General features: G+C 35.2%; 1 protein-coding gene across 6 annotated transcripts in view; it reads left to right on the top strand.

The window, feature by feature from the left end:
* Positions 1–27,638, top strand: part of FOCAD (focadhesin) — a 352,199-nt gene that overhangs the window by 116,498 nt on the left and 208,063 nt on the right. For 3 of the 6 annotated variants that reach the window (XM_031969037.1, XM_031969043.1, XM_031969061.1), the window contains 2 exons: positions 3,198–3,400; positions 6,581–6,841. In XM_031969037.1, coding sequence (XP_031824897.1) covers positions 3,198–3,400; positions 6,581–6,841 — 464 coding nt within the window. The remainder of the gene's footprint in view (positions 1–3,197; positions 3,401–6,580; positions 6,842–27,638) is intronic. The other 3 variants (XM_031969053.1, XM_031969044.1, XM_031969047.1) reach the window with 3 other exon arrangements.

The raw sequence follows: 27,638 nt of genomic DNA, 5'->3' as shown, positions 1-27,638 counted from the left end.
GGAGGTGTTTTCTTAAATCTTCTTACTTGTCATGTATATCAGTTTCCTGTTAGTCATTTTCTTCCTGGGAACAGTGATCATTCCCTTGGCAGAGAAAGTAGAAGCCAAATATGAACTTAGTAGCTCTTCCTTCTTTTTGTTCTTAATTATAAGGATAGAGTGCAGAAAGAGACTTTCTCTCTTTTTTAATTCTCCCTTTTCTCTCATTATATCTAAGGACATTCTAGTTGTTTTTAAATTCCTTTGACAACTTCAACTTTTTCTGAGCCTTAGCATTTCTGAAACTATTTTTTATGGTGCCATACTATGTTCTTATATTAATCCTCATTTACCTATCCTTCCATCTTTTGCATATTTTTAAAAATTGAATTTTTTTTTCAAATAATAAATATTTTCCTTTTTTCTACTCTCATACCTACCTCCCACTGTAAAGTTAGAATAAAAACAAACAAAAAAAAACCCTCCTGTTGCATATATGTATAGATGAGCAAAATATATTTCCTTACTGTACATGTCCAAAAATATGTGTGTCATTTGGTACTCTAGAGTCTGTCACTTCTCTCAGGAGATGAGCAGTAAGTTTCACTTCTTGAATCTTTTGGAATTGTGGTTAGTCATTGTGGTGGTTTGAACTCTTAAGTCTTTGTCTTTACAGTATTGTTGTTATTGTATACATTAATTCTGTTTCAGTTTCCCAATTCATTCTTGAAAGTCTTTCCTGATTTCCTTGAAACCATCTTCTTTATTTATTATAACACAGTAACATTCCTTCCCATTTATATTCCATAATTTGTTCAGCCAGTCCCTAGTTGATGGTACCCTTTTTCCAATTCTCTGCCACTGTAAAAAAGAACTACTGTGTTTTAGTTTCTAAAACTGTGGTTTGTGACCCCATATGGAGGTCTTATAACCTCTGTTGGAGGTTTTATACACCTGTGTACCTGGGGTCATGTGAAAATTTCTTAGATCAAAAGAGGTCATGAGTAGAAAATGTTTAAGAAAACCTGTTGTACATTATTGTTAGAGTTTGCTTTGTTTAGGCCTGATCCCTCCCTTACCCAATCTACTGTCTTACTCTTTCCTTTCCCATCTTCCCTTTCAATTTCCCCTTTTTTTCTTGAAATCTTTTTCTTTTCTCAGCTATGTGTGGACATTCTTTCTCCTTTTGACCAGTGTAGATGAAAATGAGGTTTGTACCTGCATACCCTGATTATAGAAGATACTTCTCCATATCTGTCGTTTTATTCTCCTCCTTCCTACCAAGAGGAGTATCTATTCTTTTCCATTTCCTTTATGTTTTAAAGATGTTCTTAATGTAACAGAATTACTGCTAGACCTTCTTGTTTAATTTGACTTATTCTGTGACTGAGTTCAGAGGATCACATGTATCATATTAAAATGTAAATAATTTATTCTTGTTTGGTTCCTTTTGATATTTTCTCATGTTTTCTTTTTTATGTTCCTTTTGAATCCTATTTTCATTTGAATGTTTCTGTGTAGTTCTTGTGTTTTCATTATATTGCAAGTCGTCTTGTTTCATTACACTTATAGTTTTCCCCCATTTTTATTCTGTTTTTCTGGTTAAGTTATACCTACCCTTGCAGTGGTTCTCAAATTTTTGTTTTCAGTATCTTTATCCTATTTAAAAATTATTGAGGATCTCTCCAAAGCGTTTTTGTTTATCTGGGTTATATTTATAGACATTTACCATATTGGAAATAAAAACTATTTTTGAATTTGTAGCCCCTCTAAAAGGGTTTCAGAGATCCCCAGGATTCTCTAGACCATACTTTGAGAACCACTGTTTATGAGTGTAAACCATTGCTTTCAGGAACATTGTCTTCCATGATCTCTGCTTCTTTAGAGTGGTGACTGATGAATCATATGTTTCTCACATCAATCAGTCCATGTATAAATTAGTCAGTAAGCATTTATTAAGTACCTGGTATATCCTGAAGCTGAATATTGAGGATAAAAATAGGAAAAATGAGATAGTACCTACTAACTTTAAGCTTATATTTGAAAGGACAAGTATATGTCATATATAACATATGCAGCATATATTGTATTATAAATATTCACGTTTATGGATAGCATAGATAAAGTATGTACATGTACACACACATGCACACATATACATGTGTCCTTTCTGTAGATTTTTTGCTTAGGCTACATTCTAACTATACTGAACTTCCTGCTGTTCTCCAGCTTTTCCCTGGTTTTTTATACCCACATGCTTTTTGTTCATCTGATTTTCTCAGCTTAGAGCTACCTCTAACTGACTGTTGCCTCAAGTAGGCTTCTTAGCCCATTTGTTTCATAACTTCATTTGTCAGATGGGAATAGTGATTGGTTAGATGATCTCTTGAATCCCTTCTAGCTTTAAAAATTTAAGAATATTCACTTTTTTTTACTCTTATTTCCAGTTATCATAGGATCATACAGTGTTAAGATTTGGAAAGGGATTTTAGGATATATCTACCCTGGTCCCCTCATTTTAAGGTGAGAAAACTGGGTCAGACTTAATGACTTATGAGGGTCACAACAAAGTAATGAAATTGGGATTTGAAAGCTGGTTTTTGACTCTAAGGTGTTTTTTTTTTCACTCTCTTGACTATACTATACAATAATGTTTTACTTTTATTAGGATTATAATAAATAAGTATTTGTTAAATGAATGACCTGTAGAGTAAAAAGAACTGTTACCTTTCAAGATCATCAACTTAATCATCAGTCTGAGAGAAGTGCTGTTGCCTGTGACCACTGAGAATACTTTGGGACAAAGATTTAGCATAATAACATTGGATATCTAGAGGTAGATGGGACCTTAGATAGCACCTAGTCTCATTCTTCTTACAGATGAGAAAATGAGAAGATGTTAAATAAGATTATTTGCCTAAGATCATATGGGTGGTAAATAGTGGAAATAAGCTTTGAATTCAAGTTTTTTCATTCTAAATCGAATTCTAAATTCCAAATCTGTTTCTTGTACCATGTTATATGGCAAATAGGGGTTCAACTAGAATTTCCTAGTCAGGGAGGGAAATAAATATACAGTAGGTACCTCACAGCATTTGCAAGCATTATTTGCCTGTTGGTTGTTGGTCTGACACAGACCTTACAGTAGGTAGGTTCTTCCCTCTTTGTGATACTGACATTTTTCTTTTTGGCTTAAATTCTTGCTCTTTGGTGAACAGCTGTGAAACTCCTCTCCTCTTCCAAGCCCAGGGGCGTGCCATCTTCGTCCCTGCTGCTGGTGATGCCCCTGCTGCAGATCCTGTCATCCACAGCCGTGGAGGACTGCATATTGGCCGAAGACATCAGCCCTTCCAGGCAGGAGCTGGCTCTGATTCTCTTGGAGATGGTGCAACAGGAGGGCTCCGCGGAGAAAGACCAGGTGGTAGTGCATGTCTTGACTTCTCTTACCCATGGTGATCAGCACCAGAGAGCCTGTGCTTTTTGGGTTTGGGCTTTAAATCCCTCTGCGAGTCAGAGGCTTGGGAAGGCCGGCCCTGCTGCTGACAGCATCCTTCTTTGCTTTCCTCACAGCCCCTTCCCCTGTGTCCTCCTCATGTATCTACCTGAGCAAGTAACTGTAGTACTGCTACCGTTCTGTAGTAGTCATCCTCTCTTTTTACCATTTTGCTAATCTCTGGGTCAGTGCATTGAACTCTGATCCAGGTTCTATACCGAGCTTTTTCTCCCCTTTTTGTCCTTTTGCCTTTTCCATTAGTGAAATGTAGCTTTACCTCCCAGCTTCTTCTCTTAGAGGGATTGAGTGAGGATTAAAGGAGATAATGCAGGTAAAGCATGTTAAAGCTTCTTGGAGAGAGGTAGCTACACAAATACAAGGCCTTATCACTGTCCTTGTGCTTTCTGTGAAGACGGATGTGGCTTTAATCACAGGTGCTTAAAGGTACTAGAGGGATAAAGCCTTGTTCCAGCATGTAGCAGAAATTAGTCAGCCATTAGAGAGAAATTGAATACATACTTTGACTTCCTAAATCCTAATAGAATAAATCTTTAGAATTTGTAATACATAGTTTATTTGTAATGTGAGAGAGGGGAAAACAGAAAATGTAAGAAAACCATCTTTTAGCTTCAAAAGTAAGGTATGGATAAAATGGAAAATATAATCAAGAAAACAATCTGACACTACACTTAAAAGTCTCAATCTGTTTTCCTCTCTCTCTCTTCCCTAACTCCCTTTCTCTCTCCTCCCCTCTCCCTCCTTTCTTTCCCTCCCATCTTCCCTCCCTTCTTCTTTTCCTCCTTCCCTCCCTCCCCCTTTTCCTCTCTTCTCTTCCCCCTCCTCCTCTCTCCCACTTTCTCTTTCTCCCTCTTCCTAGACTGGACTGTTGAACCCATAGAACAATTTCAGTGTTTTATTTCTAACAAAATATATTACATATTATGGGCTCAGCAATGTCTTTTTGCAATAATGATACTTGATCACAAGTCATTTAAATAGCTAGCAGCCAGTTTCATTTTTTTCTTTTCTCTCTCCCTCCCTCCTTCCCTTTTTTCCTCCCTCTCTCCCCTGCTCTTTCCTTCCCACTTTCTTTCCCTCACTCCCTCTTTCCCCCTCTCTGTGTCTCTCTGGCTCTTTTCATGTCTCTCCATCTGTTTCTCTTCCTCCCCCTCTCTCCCCTGCTTTCTTCCCCCCAATTGTAGACAACAAATAGTGATTGATTGATTTCTGGGTTACAGGCAGGAGGAAGACACATTATGTTTGACAGTTTGGTCCTTTTAAAATCACAAGTGATATTTAATGAGAATAAGCTTCCATCTAGTGTCTATTTGCTAAGTCACTGTTTAATCAGGTGTATTAGAACAGTGACTCATTCAGGGTAATAAGTAGACTTTTTCTTTAATGGTTAGTGAAGCAGAGTTAGAGAAAGCAATGCAGTTAGGCCTATAAAATTCACAGCTTATGATACCCTGCCAATTTCTTGGGAGTTTATTTGAATAGTGCTTCTGTAGCCACCCTTTTATTTATTAAAGAGTTAAAATTTAAGCTGAGTTAAATGCTTATTGTTGGCATCTGAACCTGCCTGTTAGTGTCAAATACAACCTGGATCAGTTTTGTTGTTGTTGCTCAGATCATTTCTATTCTATATATGACAGATGTCTGTCTAAAATCTCAGCTACCCTTTACTCTTCTACTTTCCCCATCGCTGCCCTCATCAGGACATAGATTTTGAATCAAAGCACCTTCTGTTGCCATCAACAAGTTATTCAAGGCCTCAGTTTCCACATCTAGCTAATAAGGGGATTGAAGCAGATAGTCTAGTAAGTACCAGCTCTGAAATGATGAACTCTGAGTTTTAAATTGGCAATCTTTTGAAACTAGTCAGTATTCCTTGGCATTGTATCAGATACTTTACATATTATTAAGTTTTGAAGTTGTCTTTCTGTCTTTATTTCTTTGAGGTTTTAAGTTTAACTGTTTCCAATTTTTAAAAGTTCAAAACATCACAGATTATCTAAATTAGAAACTTATTTTTAGTAATTCACAGAGCATAGTGCTCTATTGTTCTTTAAGTATTTTTAATATAGAATTGCTTAAACCATTTTCATTTGTGTTCATTCCAGAAAAAATGAATAAAAATGTAAACATTTGTTATAATTTAAATTTTAATGTGTTTTTTATTTCATTTGTTCTTTGAGATAATGATAGTGAATTAAAGAGAAATTTGAAAGGATTAAGTCCTGTAATTATTAGGCCTTATTGGATTGTCATTTGTACACAGAAACAGTCCTGATTTTAAAGTGGGATTTTCTCCCTAAAGTTTTTGTAAACTTTATTTGCTGTTTTCCATTTCAGAAATTATGTCCTTAATTCTCTTCTAATATACAACTAGAATTTAAAAAAAAAAATTTCATACTGAAATAATAATGCTGATTTCAACCAGGCCTTCCAATTTATGGTAGCTCCTAACAGGAACTTAAGCTAGGGCTATTTTTTTCAGAGTAATTTTACCTTTTATGTTGATAATTTTTTTCCTATAAAAGTGGCTTACTTTTGATAATTATTTGTAAATCTTATTACCTTTATTTCAGTTAAGTAGAGGTCTAATTATAAGTAATATTTCTGCTAGCTACTTTTATAGGGAACTGCAGAGCATTGTATTAACTTACCTTTAAATTTTAGGCTGTTAGAATTCTAAACTTTAAAAATATATTTTGCAGAAGAGAAAGAGTTCTTTAACAATAAGAGTATTAGATTCTGTTATTTATTTGGGCTTTAAAGATTTGAATGCACTGAATATATGTTCTTCTCTTTTGGTCTCATTAAAACATTTGAAGTATATAATGATAGATATTTCTTCTCCTATTTTACAAATGAAGAAACTGAGGATCTGAGAGGCTGTCCTTTGCTTGTAGTATTAGCCCATGTATATAGTGATTTGAGTTTTGTGACTTTTTTTCTTACCACTTCCTGGTGATTGTTGTAATATTTATATTATATTATATAATCCTAATAATTTAATTTGAAATATAAATACATTTCTTCGGTAATAGAATACTGTTGAAATTAATTTCCATTTTGTCATTAATTTTTGTAATTATTTTCTAGAAGATGCCCTTCAAGCTTGCTTTCCCTATAGCCAGCATGTATTATCCAATGTTTACAACCTGGAGAATCCTTGAACAAATGAAAGAAGGGTCTGCAGTATGTGATTGGCTGTGTTCTGTGAAATCATTGCTACCTATCACTTCCCACGTTCCTGTACATGTTTTCCTTCTGTTGGCTCAATTGCTTGTCCAAGAAAAAGGAGGGAATCTTCGCAAAATACTGAGGGCTACCACAGAAATAGCGAAAGCTGACTCCTGTCAGGTGAGTTTCAAAGAAAAGGAAGCAGCTTACTTATGATTATGGATTTTAAAGCATTATTCTTTGCAACATTTTAAGTCCTGACTTGATTTACTTGCCATGGTCCATGTGCAGGATTGTCCCAGTTTTCTGCAATTTTATGTTTATTTCTTTTCAGAGATACAAATACATTTTTATATTCTGATCAAAACATACTTATGATAAAGCATATTTGTGAAGGAAAATCTGCTTGAAATGGGGCAGTGGTAAATGCTACATATAGGTAGTTCTCTCCGTTCTTGGTTTTGGTAGAATGTTAAACTTGATGAGGCGTCAGGTTATTTTTAAGATTCTGTCATTCTAGGAGAAATGAGCTACGTGTATATTTGAAGAAGTAGAGCTTGATGATGTTTTTACTCACTTCTAATCATATGATTAGACCATATAGTAAATATAGCACAGTTATTTTTAATCTAGCATTTTTATCAAGAAAGATTAAATATATAGTTTTCACTTTTGCTTTTCTATTTTTAAATAGTATTTTATTTTTCCAAATATATTGCAGAAATCATTTTTAACATTCACCTTTGGGAAACTTTGTGTTCCAGATTTTTCTACCCTTCTCCCCGCTTCTTCTTCCCCCAAAACAGGAGGTTAGACATAAGCATGTCTTCTCAACATTGTTCCAAAAATATATTTGTCATATGTATTTTTTTTTCTTCTAGGAGGGATGATCTTAAAGTTATTGTTGTTCAGTCATTTTTAACTCTCTGTGACCCCATTTGAAATTTTCTTGGCAAAGAAACTGAAGTGATTTGCCATTTCTTTCTGCAGCTTATTTTACAGATGAGGAAGCTGAGGGAAACAAGGTCAAGTGATCTGCCCAGTATTACACAGCTATTAAGTGTCTGAGATTGGATTTGGACCCAGGTCTTCCTGATTTTACCAGATTGAACTATCCTCTGGGCCACCCGGCTTCCCCCAATTCTAAAGAACCAGTATATTAAATTAATTTTGGAAGTTGATAGAGTGAGCAAAAACCTAGAACTCTTTGGACAAAAGTTAATATCTGGTCTACAGATACTGTATTTGAAGTATTGGACAGTTCTACTGCTAGTTCTTTGATTTTGAGAGTCCCTTAACTTCTTTAGTTGTGCTTTTTTGCTACTGAGGTGCACCTCAGAATATGCATGTCTTCTGCCTCAGAATAACCATTCATTAGGTAACCACAGAAGTCTGCCTTCTGAGTTTTTTTCTTTCTCTTTCTGCTTGACCTGCTGTGCCTCTCCTACAGTTTTCCTACCTTCTGTTTCCCCTTCCTCACCCCCTTCCTCCTGTCATACTTCACCCCTTTTTTTACTTCATTATCAGGAGTGGGTCTGAAGTGGTAATATTGGCAATAACAAGGTAGAGGTCAGGCAGACTCCTGACGCTGCAGCCTCTGCCTTGGTGTGTAGGATGGTGAGTGAATTAGTCAGTGTTTGTTAAACTCCTACTGTGTGCTTAACACTGGAGATATAAAAAAAGACTATCCTTGCTATCTAACAGCCAAAGTCTAATTGTTTCTGGAAAGAGCACTGCATTTGGAGTACTGAGATCCCCATCAGAACGCCTGCTTTTCTGCTCTTTACCTCTGTCACTTTGAGCAAGTACATTAATTCCTTTAACAGCCTCAAATATGGCTTCGTTGGGGATGTATGCCTCAGGCCTGGGGAGACCCCCCTGAGGAGTGTTTGGTTCCAGTGCTCATGGAGGGGCTGTGGCAGGTGCCAGGAAGTGCTCAGAGCTTGGTCAGGCGTTTGAAGGTGGCAGGTCACACTCTGTCACTGGTTTTCGTGACTGTTGTCTTGCCACTGGGCTTTGATGACTGGAAGAGAGAGTGAGGTTGCTGAATTTGTGCAACCTGGTCTCTTTTAAATCGAAATTATGGGCAATTCAGGACATCACCTTTATGTCTTTGGTCTTTTTTGAAAATGAAGTACTGACAACAGAATTTTTCAAGGTCTTTGTTTTATCATTTGTAAGAAATCGGGTTAAACTAGATAGTACTTGGCAGTCATATTAAGGGTCCTACACCATTATGTTTTTGCACTTACTGTCTTTAAACCTTATCTCTGCTTTTTTGTATTAACTTGAATCTTCTATATGTGGACTCTGGATTCTCCCCAATTGCCTTGCCCATAAATTATGTCATGTTCATTTATGTATGTATTTTGTATATAGTTATTTCATATGTATATGTGTGTATGCTATCTTGCCTGCTAAAGCATATATTTCTTTTTAAAAAATTTTTTCATTACTATTTTACTTTTTCAAATACATGTAAAGATAGTTTTCAACATTCATTTTTCGTTGTGTTCCACATTTTTCCTCCCTCCTCAAGACAGCAAGTAATCTGTATTAATATTAATAATTATTAATATATTAATTATTATATAAAATATATAATATCATGTAATATATTATATTAAATTAATAATTATTAATATTAAAAGTAATTTGTTAAATATGTATAATTCTTTTAAACTAATTTCTATGTTTGTCATATTGTGCAAGAAAAGTCAGATTAAAAGGAAAAAATCCATGAGAGAAAAAGAATAAACAAAAAAAGTGAAAATACTATGTTTTGATCCACATTCAGTCTTCATAGTTCTTTCTCTGTATCTGGATGTCATTTTCCATCCCAAGTCTATTAGAATTGTCTTGAATCACCACATTATTGAGAAGAGCCAAGTCTATTACAGTTGATCATCACATAATTTTGTTGTTACTCTGTACAAAGTTCTCCCGGTACTTTTTACTTCACTCAGCATCAGTTCATGTAAGTATTTCCAGGCTTTTCTGAAATCTGCCTGCTCATCATTTTATAATAGTCCATACCATTCATACACCATAACTTATTCAGCCATTCTCCAACTGATGGGCATCCACTCAGTTTCCAGTTCCTTGTCACTGGAGAAAGAGCTGCTAGAAATGTTAATGCATATATGGGTCCTTTCCTCTCTTTTATGATTTTCTTTGGGATCCTTTCCAAGTAATGAGACTGCTGGATCAAAGGGTATGCACAGTTTTATGACCCTTTGGGCATAGTTCCATATAGCCCTCCAGAATGGTTGGATCAGTTCACAGTTCCACCAACAATGTACCAGTCCCAGTTTTCCCACATTCCCTCCAACATTTATCATTATCTTTTCCTCTCATATTAGCCAATCTGAGAGGTGTGAAGTGATATCTTAGACTAGAACATAAACTTCTGAGAGCATAGACTGTTTTTTTTTAATGCTTTTGATATATAGTAGTAAATTCTTGATTGATTGGTTGATTCTGTTTTGATTGGTAAGTGAATATGCTGCTCTCTTTGGTTTCAACTCCAGTGAAGAACATGACCCTCCCGGAATCAGCTCATCACTTCTATACTCTTCACCATGTTGCTCAGTAAAGTCTTGACTGATACCACCTTCTTCTGCCTCTTCTCTCTCCTCTGAGGGGAGGACTAGAGGGCTACCTATCAAACTCCTTCTAATGCCTTTTTAAAGAACAGCACCTGTGCTCCCATCATTCCACCCTGCATTTGCTGGCTCTCTTGCTTTCAGTCACATGAAACAAGATAGCCCTCTGGTGTCTGCCTTTCTTGTCTCTTTTTGTGAGCTGACTTTCCCTTTTACATTGTAAGCTTGTGTGAGAGCTTTGATTATCTTTTTTTTTTTTTTTAAGTTATTATATCATCAATGCTTTGCATAGTTCCTGGCATGTTATATAGGCAGTTAAAAAATATTTATTGGATTGGATTTGATTAGATTGGATTGAAAGGACATAAGTTCAACTATTTCACTAATGGCAGCTGGCCCTAAGCCGCTAAATCTGATCATGGTTTATATTTTCTTTGTAGTCATTCTGGCCATCTTTTCAACTTCTTCTTCCCAACTGGAATAGTGGGAAAATATGCCCAGTAGATGAATTAGTCCATTTAGGTTTTCGGAAGATTGCACTGTGCCATCATAATTAATGAGTGTCAGAATGACCATCAACAATCCATCACATATATCTGGCCCCATATCATCAGATCAGCCCATCTATTTAGTTCTTCCCTAATTACCTCCAATTTTCAAGTCTTATGTTGAGTTCATTGATCAAGCCTATAATATTATTGTTCCTGGAAAGGATGTCAGTTGAATACTTTTTGAAATAATTTACCATCCTTGTAACTTCCATTTTATTCCTTTCAGCATTCCTAGGCATATATTGTCTCTCACTGTTAGAACTAAGCTACTTAAGACCCCAGGTATTGTCTCATATTTATATTTTTATCCTGAATGCTTAGCACAGTATGTGGCACATCAGTAAAAACTGAACAAATACTTTTTCATTCATTATATTCTATAGGATCTAGTCTTTGAGATCACTTTTATTATTGTCAATGTTGTTTTTCAGTGATGTCTGACTCTTTGTGATCCCATTTGGGGTTTTCTTGCTAAAGATACTGGACTATTTTGCCATTTCCTTCTCCAGCTTATTTTATCTAAAGACTTCTTTCCCTCTTTATGTCTCTGAAGATTTCCCTTTTGGCTGGATCTCTTTGTCAACTTATATCATCGACTGTTTCCTTTTTCAAACTTTACACGTAGTTTCTGTAACACAACATTCTCCTAGTTTTTCTCCCATCTCCTTGATTATTCCTTTAATAACTCTTACAGATTCTTCTTTTTCTTTCTTTTTTTTTTTTTAATCCTCACTTTAGGTTTTTTTTTTATGGTTCTATCTTCAACTTTTTGTCGCTTTTCTTTTGTCTCCATTGGCAATTTCTTCTTCTGCTTTAATTGTATCATGAGGATAACTCCAAAATTCACTCTTTTTTCTTTGGTTTTTTTAATTGGCAGCTTTATTTCCTGCCAGCCACATTTCTACCAGATGGCTTGTGGCCAACTCAGCTCTGTGTGTATGAAAGTGAACTTACCCAAAATATGGTTTTCTTTTCATATTTTGCTTATTTGTAACACTTTTTAAATAGTTACCTGAGTTTAAAATTCCAGTGTCATCTTTGACTCCACTTTTTTTCTCACCTAATTCTGTCCAGTCTGGCTTTGCCATAACTTTTCTATTTGTCCTCTTCTTTTTAGTACTACTTCTATCACTCTTAATATAGGCCATCATTACAACTTTTGACTGTTCCAGAATTACTTAACTGATCATTCTGCTTCTGTTATTCCTTTTCAGAGTTTTCTGCTTATGTGTTCATATTAATCTTTTTTTCATGGCTCTTATCATGTCATTATTTTACTTGAAAACCTTTCATGATTCCCTTTTGCTAAAAGAATACATTTAAGTTCCTTTACCTCGTTTTTTCAGCTCTATAGAAATGGAATTCAACCTCCTTTTGTAATATTGTCTCTTGCCCTTTCCACTCATTTTCCCTGTAGTCAGGCAGAATTGACTCCTTATTTCTTCCTCCATCCTTTTTGTTTAATGCTTTTCTATCTAATACATACAATGTCTTCTCCCATTCCATCCTCTCATAATCTTTCATAGTCCTATCTATTTTGTAAGTTTCAATTCAAACTCTACTTTGTCTATTTCAACCTTATTTGATTTCCACCCCTTTTTAGGTTAAAAAAATTTTTCTTTGGACTCTCCTATCACTTAAGATATTTCTTATGCACTTATTACAATTAAGTACTTATTATTCTTAATCCCTTTAAAGTTCATCTCAAGAACCATCTTTTCAAAACAAACAAACAAAGAAAAAAGAACCATCTTTTGTAAGTTACTCTACTGCAAGAACCCTTTCCTTATTTCCCCTAAGTATTGGGGAATACTTCCCAGGTTCACATAGTAAGTGCTTAGTCAGTGGTAATAGCTTGACTAATTTAACTGTGCATATGTAGTTTCCTTACCTCCCCTCCCCTAGGTGTAGTAGAAACTTCTTGAGAACAAGAAATGGTTTGCTTTTCTTTCTATCCGCTGCACTACATACCAGTTTTGGCACATAATTAGTGCCTGATAAATTTTTATTAAATTGAATTTAAGTCATAGCTTAAAGGTGGTAATATATTTGGAAAAAAAGATGATGTAATATGAAAAGGTAAGTTTAAAAAGTTGAATACAAATAAAAATAAATTTGGGATGTAATAATAAAATCATACATTTTCAAGGTTTCTTAAGATTTTGGCAATATTGCCATGATGTTTTACTCATTTGATAAAAATCAGCCAGAAATAATTGTTAATAATGCTTGGTAGTTAAAATTGTAAAACAATGTTAATGCAATGATGATATTTGAAAAAAAAGTTTTTTTTAAAGAAACTCATTTTTTATTCCTAGAAACGTTAACAGTCATGACAAAAACTTTACTCCCACACCACATTGCGTTTACTTTGTGGATAACACAAGCCCAGACACAAGCTCTTGGCAAAAGTTCAAAGACTTTTTGTTTTCTTGGAGGGGAGTTCATATGGGAGCATTCTGGGTTAGTGATCCAAGAACTGAGCTTCCTGTGTGAATTCCTGTGGTAGACTTAAAAGTTTTAAAAGCCTTAATTTTATTTAGAAAAGAGGTTTTGAAAATCATAAATACGCTATGCTTTGGTAAATGGGATCTCAGTCTATTTCCTTAAATTAGTACCCATTGTATTTTATCTGGGAGTAGTAGCTGCTGAGAGATGCATCTGTTTTTAGTATTTATGTTTCAAGTACAATTTCTGCCTTTCAGAAACTGTGAGCGATGTGATAGATGGTTTTTCTAAATTCTGATGGCTATAAACCACTCTTACTGCCTTTGATGGCAGCAGAAGTATTTGTAGTCTTAATGGTTATTTTACTTGTTGTCTTGTCATCATTTTTCAGATCATATGCCTACTCGGGAGTTAGGAATTCTCTTGCCACCAAGCCATATTTTAAAAAATCCTGGTATTTGGGTGAGAGATGGTAAAGTTTAAATAAACAAACAAAAAAATTGATAGTAGTGATCTTTGGACTGGAGTTGGTAAGTAGGGTATTCATTTTCCTAAAGGTTTCAAGTCAGAGATCCTGAAGAACTCCACTTATGTTCTATACAGAAGACAACTATCCCTTTTGAGTGGGTGAATTGTAGATTAATTCTTTCAATTTCATTGTCCCGTATGGCATAATCTCAAGACCCCTCATCCTTAATGGTCCTTTTCTGGGTGCTTTCTAGTTTATCTGGAGCAATCTTAAACATTTACTAGACTCAAGATAGGAAATGATCTGAATAGGATATAGAAGAACCAGTCCTGGGCATTCTGCCTCTCTTGTCTGTCTTTGTTACATTATTAATTCATATTGAGCTTCCAATGCAACATAATCCCCAGATCTTTTTCAGATAATTTTTTTAAACTTTAACTTTACTTGATTTTTTTTGAACTAAATATGAGATTTAACATTTATTTCTATTAAATCTCATCTTATCAGATTTGACTCACTGTTCTACCGTCTTGAAGTATTTCTGCTTCTTCTGACAGATTAGTTGTCCCCTCAAAATTTGTGTACTCATAAATTTTAATGAATATTCTTATTCTCCATGCCTTTATCCTAGTCCTTGCTAGAGATGTGAAACAATTAGGGCAAAAACAGATTTCTGGGGCACATTGTAGAAGCCCTGATTTCAGGTTTCCATAGAAGGACTAAGTTATTTCTACCTAATGGGCAGTCATTTAGTCTCTACCTCTCAGCCATTGTCCATAAAAATGTTTTGAGAATTTTTTTAGATTTTTGGTTTATAGTGAGGAAAGCTGTTGTAAAACTTAATATATTTTTTTAACTCCTGAGTTAACTATCCCTCCGAATTTTGTGATATTTTAAATTTTGATGAACATTATTTTTGCCTTTATCCTAGTGATTAATAAAGATGTTAAACAGTTTGGGGCAAACAGATAACTATTTCACTCTGCTAGAGAACTTATTTCACATTCATATATAAATGTTAAGGACAAGTTATGTGAGATATTGGTTAGTGAGTCAGTTGGGAAGCACTTATTAAACACTTATTATGTGGTAGATACTGTGTTATAGACTGGGTAATACAAAGCAAGCCCCAAAACAGGTCTTGCTCTCAAGGAGCTTATATTCAAGCAGAGGAGACAGCATAAAAATAACCATGTAAACACAAGATATAGATGGAAAACTGTCTTAGTAGTTCCACAAAAAGTGGAATTTAAACCAAATTTTGATGAAATATTAAGAGGGGAAGGAGATCTGACAGGTTACTGTAGTTATGGGGACAAAAGGCAAAGGCAGGAAATGAAGAATCATGTTTGAGAAACTTGTAAATTAGGCCAGTATGGTTGGATTGTAGAGGGCATGGAAGGGAATAGAATATAAGAATTGAAAAGTAGAGAAAAGCCCGGTCATGAAGAATTTTAATGTGAGAAGAATTGACATGTAATCATATCAGCAATAGGGAACCACTGAAGCCCCATGAGCTTTATGATGGCTTTGCCAGACCCACTGCTCAGAAAAATTATCTGGACAACAAAGTGGAAGATGGAATGGAATGGAGAGAAACTTGAAGCAAGGAGACACTTTAAAAGGTTCCTTTCAATAATCCACATGGGAGGTGATGAAAGCCTAGACTAGAGTTATGACTCTGTGAGATAGTGGATAAATCTGACAAACGGATAACTAGTCTGTGTGAAGAGAAGTCATTTTTGAATGTTTTGCACTTACCTTTAAAAATTTTTTTTTAATTTGAAAATGGATTTTAAAAGTTCAGCTATACATTTTCAAAATCAGGTCTTCAACCTGACTGTCATATATTTCCTTAAAATTTCCCTTAACACTTTATCCTCCCATTTCCTTTTTGAATCAGAGGTGTTTAGTTTTTTTTTTTGTTTTGTTTTGTTTTGTTTTTTTGGGGGGGGGGTTGTTTTGATAGTTGTTTTGGATGATGTAAACCTTAGAAATCTTCTCTCATTTATCTTATCCTTTGTGATTTTTTCATTGTCTGCTTTTTTCCACTTTGTAATAACACATTTTTGGTTGAATTCAAACCATTTATATGCCTGGATTCATAACTAATGTCCTGTTGGCTGGTTTTATGCCTGTATTTTATCAAAGGTAGAAAAATGATTCTCAATCTATTAAAATTGTAGATCCCTGCTCAGCTTTTCTACAGGGTCATAAGCCACTTTTTAGCTTAGGAATTCTTTAGAATGTGTGAACTCTAATGTTCTCTGAATAACTGCTGTGAGAAAATGAGAAAATACATTATGTAAAAGAGAACTGACAGAGTCTCTAGTCTGATTACCCTCTATTCTATTATAACTTGATTTCTTACCCCCTGAAGTAAATCTGTCCACCCCACCAAAAAGAGAAGGGATTTTTAATGGCCAATGCCATAGTCCAGAATGCTTTGCTTCTGTTTTCTCTAGCTATAACATCAATTATGCCAAGAGTGAACTTAGAAGAGGGTGTTTGTTGTGAGACAGATAAACAGAGAAAAATTTCCAGTCATTGGGTTAATGGTCCATCCACCCCATTTGACAACCCATCTATTTAGACATGATGTGTGCTTCTGTGCTGATTTGTGAACTTTTTTCTTTTTTTATTCTTGAAGTTTTTTATTTTCAAAACATATATATGGATAATTTTTCAGCATTGATCCTTGGAAACCCTTGTGTCTCCAATTCCTCCCCCTTTCTCCTCACCTCTCCCCTACATGGCAAATAATCCAATATATGCATACATATTTATACTGTTATCTTGCTGCACAAAAAAAATCATCAAAAAGAAAAAAATTAATAAGAAAACAAAATGTAAGCAAACAATATCAAAAAGAGCAAGAATGTTATGTTATGATCCATATTCAGCTCCTACAGACCTCTCTTTAGGTATAGATGGCTTTCTTCATCACAAGATCATTGGAACTGACCTTTTTCATCTCATTGTTGAAGAGAGCCATGTCCATGACAATGGATCATCATATAATCTTGTTGTTGCCGTGTATAATGACCTCCTGGTTCTGCTCATTTCACTCAGCATCCGTTCGTGTAAGTCTCCCCAGGCCTCTCTGGGAATGTCAATCGATAACATTCATACATCATAACTTATTCAGCCATTCTCCCACTGATGAGCATCCACTCAGTTTCCAGTTTCTTGCCACTACAAAAAGGGCTGTGTGGACTAATAGTTTCTTTTGTTTGAGCGTAGCATAGATTTAGACTTAGAAAGAACCATTGAGGTCATTGAGCCCAACCTCCAATAAGTACAGAGAAGAAAACTCAAGTCTGCAGTAGTAATATGGTTTGCTAAAGGTTAGACTAAAGGTCTAAGATAAGTTCTGAGCCCAGATCTTATGGCCTCTGGGCCAGGGATGAAACAGATTTGCTTATTTCAAAGAAAGAGCTCTAAAGACAATTTCATATCTCTACATGGTGTCAGTCGTCAATGGGTTGAATTATTTCCTGGTACATTTTTGATATTTCGAAACACTTTAGAGCCTTTATTGTTGGCAAAGAGTCATTTGTGTTGCAGTTTTACACATTGTTTCTTAATATGTCTGGCCTTTTATCAGTCTGTTAGTGTTTAGAAGTCAGAAGCCTTTTAACTGTTTTGTTTTCTGGTTAGTGCCAGTTTAGCCACCTAAATGCTTAGATATTTCATATACTGTCTTTGATGGTAGCATTTGTCCAGGAATAAACAATATTGTATTGCAAGTACTTTGAGAGCAATGAAAAACAAAGTACTATGTGAAATACATGGGGGAAAGTTCATTACTAGTAAGTATCAAGGAAGTTTTCATGGAGAAGGTGGGTTTGAGTAGGCTTTTACGAAGTAAGTAGGAATTCAGTTGCTGAAAAGGGAAAGGGAAGACAACCTACACATGAGGAACATTCTAGGTGGAAAATGCTGACATAAAGGCTTGGAAAATGTAGGGTGCATTTAGAAGGACAGAGAGTAAATGAATGTGGCTGATGAGACCAGGCTGGTGTAGTAGGGTATGATTAGATTATGGAGGTCCTTGAATGGCAGGAAAAGGAGTCCGAACCTTATTCCATTGGCTGTAGAAAATTAATGACACAATTTGAGTCTGTAGCTGTACAAAAGCTAGTTCTTTTATGAGTAGTAAAGATTTTTTGGGGAAAATTGTGACTGATAATGTTAGATCCAAGCAATATTATTTATACATTGTGACTGATAATGTTAGATCCAGGCTGCATTTCTCTGTATATAATATATATGAATTCTTCACTGAAATCATAGTGTGTGTGTGTGTGTGTGTGTGTGTGTGTGTGTGTGTGTGATTTACCTGTTAAGCACGGAGAGTCTAATTATCTGTAGTCCTGCTGCTTGGTGATGAATTCCTTGGTCATTATCATCTATGAAACAAAAAAATTCTAAATGACCCTTGTGTCTATGTGTATGTCTTCTAGTTTTATAGGGACATTAGTAGAATGTGGCAAAGGAGGTCAAGGCTACTGATAATGACTTTGTTTTTAGCCTGTCTGTAAACTTTACCTGGGTGTTGGTACCTATGAGATCCTTGTCCAGTGACCAGTGAATGGCCTAGGAGAAATGGATCATGAGTTTGGGCATTCTTGGCATAAAAATCAAAAGAAAGTTGCAAGTAGGGGAAGGATCACATGTAGCTTCCCCTTGGAAAAGCACATAAAGCAATCAGGAAAGTTCTTTTTTTTATATGTCCCAAGGAATTAAGAACATCTTTTCAAGAAACATTTAAATGGTCATCTCATATTACACGTGTTTTGATAAGTATCTCCCAAATACAACTCTGATTATGCCTCAATATTTCTTGCAGAAGATGAGGAATTTTTACCAAGACTTTGATAAGACTTCTGTTTAGTTAAATATATATTTTGATATTTTCTGCTTTCTTCAGAGTCAGAGTAGAAAGATAGGTGAGGATCCTAGTCATAAATTGAAAAATCTGGCTCAAGAATGAAATAAGACTCTTCAAAGACTCTTAGATTAGATAGAAGTTGCTTGAGTATAAATTGAATATTTTCTTTGAGAAAATAATTTGTAGACATTAGATGGGTTGAATACTGAATAGTATTATGGAAAAAATATTAAACAGGAAATAATGTGAAACTCATTTTTGAATTATATATATCTATATAGTTAGACAGCTGACAGAGCATTGTGAATGGGGGAAAAATGATAAGACTTGCAACTGAAACTCAATTCTGACATATTAAACAAATTTGTGAAATGAAAAATGGGTAATGAAAATTAAAAAAAAATCATAAACACAGAGTATAATAGTTTTCTGTTGAAGTTTTAACTGATATAAATTAATTACCAAAACAAGGAGATCCAAATTGCTGGAGAAAGCATCTTAAAGCAGTAAACAATTGACATACTTGGCAACTGGAGAGAGATGATGGCCAAAGACAACACTCATTTAGAATATAAATTTTATTTAAAAGAAAAAAACTTTATGGGGAAAGATGATGGAATATTATGAGCAGTATTTCCTGAAAAATATAAAGATCTACAATGTTTTGTAGCAAACTTTAAAAAGTAATATCAACTACATTAGAGCTTCTCCTGTTTTAATTTGATTTCACAGTCACAGATATGGTTGTAATGGAGGCAAAAATATGTAAAAGAAAACAAAGATAGGAAAAGAAGGTAGATTAGAATAAGCCTATATAATGTAGAAGAGATTGTATAGAGGAGAAACATTTTTGAGCTGACTTAGGGATACACTTACAAGATGCTTCAAGTAGATGGAAAGATTACTAAATGGATAAAAAAATACACATGCCTTATCTCTATTGAAAATAGTGAACACAGAGAGACGAACCACCCCTAAAACTATAAGCCTCTTTAGAAGTTGAGTTCTTCCAGATGCTTGTGCTTATTGCTAACAATGTTGGAGGTATCAAACCCCAGGAACATAGCCACTGGATAACTGAAACCATTGGTGAAATTGTCCTAAACATCGATATAGGAAAACCAAGAAGGGGGCAGTCAATTCCCCAAATTAATACATGAAATTAGGTTGATAATCTGTAGAACTTGTCCATCAGCATATTTGTCTATGATGAACATTATAAATGTCGGTCAGTTAATAGTAATTTATGTGTTAGGCAGTATGCTAAGCTCTAGGGTTTCTAAAGGAAGTATTCGACAGTCCCTGTCTTCAGAAAGCTTATAATTAATGGGGAAGACAATGGACAAGCTCTAAACAAGATATACTGCTATCGTTCAATCATGTTCAGATCTTCATGAACCAATTTGTGGTTTTCTCGGCAAAGACAATTTTTGCCATTTTCTTCAGGAACTGAGGCAAAGAGGAATATATGACTTGTCTAGAGTCACCTAGCTATTATGTGCCTGAGGCCAGATTTGAACTCAGCAAAATGAGTGTTCCTGATTGCCAATCTGGCCTCTATTACTATACCAACAAGTTACCCATAAATAAGAGAGAAAAGAAATAATTATAATTAACAGTCAAAGCTACTAGAATTAAGAAGCATTGCAAAAGGCTTCTGTAAAATGAAGGGAGTTTATTTCACACTTAAAGGAAGCCAAGGGGACTGGTAAGCAGAGGATATTCTAGCAGTAGGGATAGCCAACAGAAATGTCAGCAGCTGAGAGATGGAGTTTCTTGTTTGTAAAGCAGCTAGGAGGACAGTGTTGCTCAAGAGAAGTAAGGGAGCAAATAGTAAAGAGCCCTGGACAGGTAGAAGGGCTAGGGTAGGGAAGACTTTAAACGCCAAACATAGCTTTGTAATTGCTCCTGAAGGCAAGAGGAGCCACTGAAGTTATAGAGTCATAGGGTTCCATGATCATATCTTCAAAGGGAAATCATTTTGGTGACTGAATGAAGGATGGAGGAGACACTTGAAGCAAGTAGAACCATAGTAGGCTATCAGAGTAATCCGGGGGTGGGGGAGGAAAAGTCTGCACCAGGGGAGAGAAGGGGGCTCATGTGAGAGATACTGCAAAGGTGAAAGAGTGTGAAAGCTAGACAAAGGAGTTTGAACTTGTAGAAAATCAGACACATTTTGAACTGTCTGTAGCTGCATGGAAGGTAGTTCCTCATTGGCTACTGGGATTCCTTCATGAATAAGTGGGAAAGCTTTTGGGGAAATCTTGGCTGATAATGTTAGAGCCAAACTGTATTTCTTTGTATATGAATTTGTTAAATTTTTTATCCAAATCATATTCCATATGTGTAGAGAGGGAGGGGGAGTGATGGATGGACAGAGAGAGTCAGAGAATTATTTATTTTATATAATTTTGTAATGTATGGAGAGTCTAATCACCTGGCCACTGGTGATGAGTTGCCTGATCATGAAACAAAGAAAATGACCCTTGTGCTTATGTGTATGTCTTCTAGTTTTGTAGGGACCATAGTAAAATGCTGGCAAAGGGGAGCATGATTCCTAGTAATGACTTTGTTTTTAGCCTGTCTGTAAAATTTCCCTGGATGTTGGTACTTTGAATATGAGATCCTTCTCCAGTAACCAGTGAGCGACCAGGAACAACTGTATTGTGAGTTTGGGCATTCTTGGAATAAAAATCAGACAACATTTTGGATATAGTATAGGTGATAAGAGAGAGTGAGGAGTCATGAATGACTCCTATAATGTGAGTCTGAGGAAGTGGGAGGATGGTATTGCCAATACAGTAATAGGCAAGATGTGAGATAGGGCAGGTGTAAGAGGAAAAATAATAAATTCTGTTTTGGCCCTCTTGAGTTTAAGGTGTCTACTGAAGATTCATTTTAAGTTATCTGAAAATCAGGTGCAGATGTGAGATTGGATGTTAGCAGTGAGGAAAGAACAGGAGAGACATATTTGAGTGAGAATCACGAATAAAGACATAATAATTAAATCTGTGGGAGGTAATGAGATCATTAAATGGAATAGTATAAAGGGAGGAGAGAAAAGGGCTCAGGATAAAGCCCAGTGGGGCATCTGGTGATTAGAGAGCAGGATTTGGATGATGTTCCACAAAGGAGAATGAGAAGGATGAATCTGATAGGTAGGAAGAGAGCCAGGAGAGAATGGTGTCCTGAAAGTGTAGAAGAATGTCTCGAGGGGAACTGGGTAATGAACAAGGCCAAAGACTGCAGAGAAGTAGAGGGAGAATGTGGACTGCAAAGGGGAGATCCTTGGTAGCTTTGTAGAGAGCCATTTTCAGTGAAAGAATGAGGTCAGAAAACAGATTGTAAGGGCTTAAGAATAGAATGAGAAGAGAGAAAGTTTTTTTTTTTTACCTGTTAGATGTTGTTTGTGACTTCCAGAAAGGATGGAAATAACATAGGACAGTCATAGGGATGGAAGAATCAAATAGGGTTTTTTTCCTGGGATGGAAGAGACATGTATCACTTTATAGATATCTAGAAGGAATCAGTAAACAGGGAATATTGTCAATGAATTGGGCACAGAATTCAAAAAGTGAATGGGCTGTTTTTATTTCATCAATCAATATAAACTTTTCTGCTGTGTTTTAGACATTGTTTTAGATTCAGGGGATATGACAAAAAAGATGAAATGTTCCTAACTCTCAAGGAATTTCTTTCTAGTCTTTTAGGCTATAACACACACACACACACACACACACACACACACACACTCTCTCTCTCTCTCTCTCTCTCTCTCTCTCTCTCTCTCATATGAATATCCAAAATAAATCCACAGTAATTTTGGGGGGAGAGAAGAGAAAATATTACTGACATATAGGGACATTATTAGTAAAGGCATCATGTAGGAAGGAAGTAGAGCTTAACTGGAATTTTGGAGAAAATGACATAAACTAAGAAGTATGGGAGAAGTGGGAATGAATTTTTAGTGTAGATAACTATTAGGAAATGGAAAATACAACGTGTTGGGCGAATAAGCAAGATGATTAGTGTAGATGAACTATAGTTTTTGGGAAAGGAAGTGATGTAAATGAAGGTTGTATAGGTAGAATGAGGCTTTGCTAAGAAAGGATTTATTTATTTATTTTTCTCCATCTCCTCTTCCCCCTCCTTGGCTTTCCCCCCACTTAATGGTATTTTTTTTTCCAATTATACATAAATATAGTTTCAAACGTTTACTTTTATAAGATTTTGATTTCCATTTTTCCTCTTCCCTACCTTCATTCTTTCCTTCCCAACAAGCAGTCTGATATTGGTTATATATGTAAAGTCATCTTAAACATATTTGCACATTAGTTATGTTGTGAAAGAAGAATCAGGTCAAAAGAGACAAACCATTAGAAAGAAGAAACAACAATAAATAAGTGAAAATAGTGTGCTTTGATCTGTATTCAGATTCCATGATTCTTTCTATGGATGCAGATAGAATTTTCCATCATGAGTCTTTTAGAATTATCTTAGATTATTGTATTGCTGAGAAAAACAAAATCTTATCAATGTAGGTCGTCACACAATGTTGCTGTTACTGTGTACAATGTTCTCTTGGTTCTTTTCACTTCACTCACCATTAGTTTATGTAAGTCTGGGTTTTTCTGATCTCAGCCTGTTCTTCATTTCTTACAGAACAAAAATATTCCATTACATTCATATACCACAATTTATTCAGCTATTTCTCATTTAATGGGACATTCCCTCAATTTCTAATTCTCTGTCTTCACAAAAGGGCTTTTGTTAATCTTTTTTACATATGGACCCTTTTTCCTATTTTTAAATGATCTTTTTGGGATATAGACCTAGTAGTGGTGCTGTGGGTCAAAGGCCACACATAGTTTTTTATACAGTCCTTGGCATAGTTCCAAATTGCTTTATTGAATGATTGTATCGGTTCACAACTCCACCAACAATGCATTAGTGTTCTAATTTTCCTACATCCTCTCCAAAGTTTATTATTTTCCTTTTCTGTTATAGTGATCTGATAGGTGTGAGGTGGTACCTCAGCTTCGTTTTGATTCATATTTCTCTAATCAATAGTGGTTTAGAGAATTTTTTCCATCGATAGCTTTAATTTCTTCCTCTGAAAACTTCCTCTTCATATCCTTTAACCATTTATCATTTGGGAATGTGAAAGGATTTAAAAAAGCCATAACAGAAGCTCATGTTTGATCCTAGAGGAGAGAGCGAGTCATTGGATGTTTTTTTAGTTGACACATGAACAGACATTTTGACACTGAAAAGTGAAAAATCACTTTTGACAACTGTATGGAGAACTTATTGGAGAGAGAAGAGATGAATTTAATAGTGCATTTAGAGAATATTACAGTGGTTTGGAAGGGAAGCGATAATGGGCTGAATAAGGGTGTTAACTATTTTTTTTTTTTAAATGTATTCCCAGTGTATGTTAGCATAGAGCTTGCTACATGGGAGGCACTACATAAATGCTTGTTGCCAGAGCAGCTGGTGCAATGCATAGAGCATTGGCCCTGGAGTCAGGAAAACCTGAATTCAGATTTTAATTTATAATGGTTTTAATTCAAATTTGCCCATACTTAGTGGAGATAATAGTCTCTGCTTTCAAGACCTGGTGAGAGTTTTCTCAGCACTGAAGAGCGTTCCGAGTAGAAGTAGACAGCTAGAAAGGAAACTTTAAGAAGTAAGACCTTGAAGATTAGAGAAAGAGAGGGAATTGTTCTAAGGAGCAGCCTCCCTAAGGATTCGGGAGGGAGTGGAATTCAGATATGTGTAGGTTGCTTGGCCATTATAAGGACAAATCATTTCATCATCAGCAACTGTATTAAAAAAGTGTGACCTGACTCAGAGCCGCCTTCCTGTAATTTTGTCTGATATTGGAACAAAGTATGACACTTGTAGGTCATTCCACAGATTAAAAAGAAAGATGATTTACATAGCCATAGCAGGTGATAGATATTCAGTATGACTTTGCTTTGAGGTTACTTCAGATTGATTCAGTTGAAGTAACTTTTTGTTCAAGGTACCTAATTTTTTTCAGCCAATTATCAGAGCACTTGTGACTCCTTGTGGCTGGTTTGCACTCAGTTGACCAGGAACTGATATTAGTAGAATGAGCTTTTCAGTGAAGATCCAGTTAAGTCTTGAAGATGGCTTCAATAGCATTTTGGGAAAATTAGCCTAATTTGTTGGGTGGAAGTAGTTAGGATATTGCTCCTGCCACATGAAGAATGACATCTAAAGTTTTTGAGAAAGCAAGTTTAGGGAATTTGTGGTAAATGATTTCTATTTTTTCAGTGGCATATGAGATGAAGAGGCAGGGAGGAATGGTCTGATAGACAAGAGAAGGGAATGTTTGGAACAGCCTCTGTAGGAACTAATGTAGAGGATTATTTAGGGGAAGACTCACAGAAATATCTTGTTGCCATAGGGAAATGGTTGATGATGTATTGAATCTAGTTGTCTTGGTTCTATGATTTCCTCTAACTCACTTAAGCAATATGTGAATAATCTAAGAGACAGGAAGTTGGAATAATCTAGCTGTGGGTTTCTACAAGCTATAAGCATCAATAGGATAAGAAGGCAAAGCGTTCAAGAACAGAAAGCAGTATAAAATTGGTTAACCATGGTGTCAAGGGTGGAAATGGAGGATAAGTGAAGTTCAAGTAGGGATGATAGCCAAGGAGTGTACTAAGGGAAGATAAAATTTCAGTCATCACAGTAAAAATAAAGAACAGATTTAGTAAGCTATTGAGAGAAATGTTATGATCTGAAAAAAGGATTTTGGGGATAGTGGCAACATCAAGACAATTTGCTAAGCTCATTTAATAGCTAGAAATTTGTTCCAGTTACAAATGCTTAACTTTTTAATATTAATATTTTACTATTATTGTATAGAAATCCATACTTGAAGAATTAAAAGTGAATACCACATTGAAGAAAATGGGGAAAAAGTTAGACATGAGCAGGATGGAAAATATGGCAAAGAACAAATGAATTTAAAGAGTACCTTTAAGTTTATTATGTGCCAGGCACTATTGAGGATACAAATAGAAAAAGAGACAGTCCCTTCCCTCAAGAAATTTGCTTCCTAAGAGGAAAAAATTAATACATAGGAGGGATTAATGGCTAGTGACTGTAGTTTTGCTCTGAGAAGTCACGGATTATTATTATAGATTATTGCATTGTTGATCATTAGTAATGGTACTCTTTTATATATATATAAATTACTGTATCAACCAAACTGCTGGGCTGAATATGTTTGAAAGTGGTTGAAAATGCTTGTGTGACATGGTGGCACACAGCTATATTGTGAAATGTCCTGGCTAGCTAGCTTGATGGTATATGAAAGAGGAGCACAAGAGTTCTTAGCATCCTTTTAATATTAAGAGAAATTGAGACAGATTCCTAGCCTTTCGGATAAAACCTTCACCATGGTGAATATATTGAAAAACTTGGATAAGAGTCAAAAAGAATGAATAAGGAGAGAACACCTAAATTGATTAGATTACAGATTTTTTTTGAGAATGCTTTTATCACTTATAATTTTCCCTTTCCTTTTAAAAAAAATTTCTTACTGTGCTAGTGTAATTTAGCTTCCTTGGAGCAGGGGGTAATCTTGTTTTGGGATTTGTGTTCCTGTTGTTTTGTAGTTGGTGGATGCCTAATGACTTTTTCATAGAATTCAATTTTTTTAATTAATTAATTTTAAATTTTAATTTAATTTAATTTAAAATTTAATTAATTTTAAAATTAAAGGAATAGAGAACTGGATCTGTAATTTCATTAATCTAGGTAAGAAAATTCCTGCCAGTGAAATATTTCTTTTCCTATGATTTATAATCTTAGAGATTTACGTGGACCTTTATAAGGTAAAATAATTTGCATAGGGTTATGCAGGTAGTTTGTGACAGCTAGTTAATTTTAAAAAATTGTTTAGTGTTTATTATTGAATTAGGCACTATGATAAAAACAATGGCAAAAATGGTCTGTTATCAAGGAGTTCATGTTGTGATAGGTTTAAACACAGAGCAGATTATAATCTCAGAGAGGAGAAAGTCACTAGCAGCAGGGAGCACTTCTGTCTGAACTGTATGTGTGGGTTTCAAGAACACTCTTGCTATATTCAAAACTTGAGTTATTGGGGCACCTAGTTGCCCCACTTGGGGTGGCTAGATGGCGCAGTGGATAGAATATCAGCCCTGAAGTCAGGAGGCCTTGTTCAAATCTGGTCTCAGACATTTAATACTTCCTGGCTGTGTGACCCTGGACAAGTCACTTAATCCCAATTGCCTCAGTAAAAAAACAAAACAAACAAACGAAAACAAAAAAAACTTGAGTTATATCTACATTGTTAGTGGTTATATTCTCACTGAGAAAATCATAGGTAAGAGAGTATTTGAACTCTTTCAAAATGAAATACTTGAGAAGATGTTAGAATCCCTTAATTCTGTGGGTTCTTGAAAGAGTTGTTTGTGTCTCCATCTTGTGATAGATTACAGGATTGATGCTACAATAACTGAATTTAGTTTATAAAGGATATAAACCCCTCTTAGAAAGTTAGTCAATATTGAGTACCTAATTTATATTTTAATGTATTTAACATCTACTGGTTATCCTGCCATCTGGGGGAGGGGGTGGGGGATAAGAGGTGAAAAATTGGAACAAGAGGTTTGGCAATTGTTAATGCTGTAAAGTTACCCATGCATATAACCTCTAAATAAAAGGCTATTAAATAAAAAAAAAGTTAGTCAGGTGTATTATCATTTCTAATAAATTTATAATAGAAAAGCATCATTATATTCTGTTCCCCCGCCCCCATTTTTATTTATTTATTTATTTTTTTAGTGGTTATGCATGTAGTTGATTTTTAAACACATATTTCTTTATGAATCATATTGGGAGCGAAAAGTCAAAACAAAAGGGAAAAACCATAAGAGGGAAAAGAAAACACAAGAAAAATTAAAAAAGTGAATAAGGCATGTATTGATTTACATTTAGTCTC

The sequence above is a fragment of the Sarcophilus harrisii genome, chromosome 1 (assembly GCF_902635505.1).
Source record: "Sarcophilus harrisii chromosome 1, mSarHar1.11, whole genome shotgun sequence".
In the NCBI taxonomy this organism is placed as follows: domain Eukaryota; kingdom Metazoa; phylum Chordata; class Mammalia; order Dasyuromorphia; family Dasyuridae; genus Sarcophilus; species Sarcophilus harrisii.
This window is presented reverse-complemented; position numbering and strand designations above follow the sequence as displayed.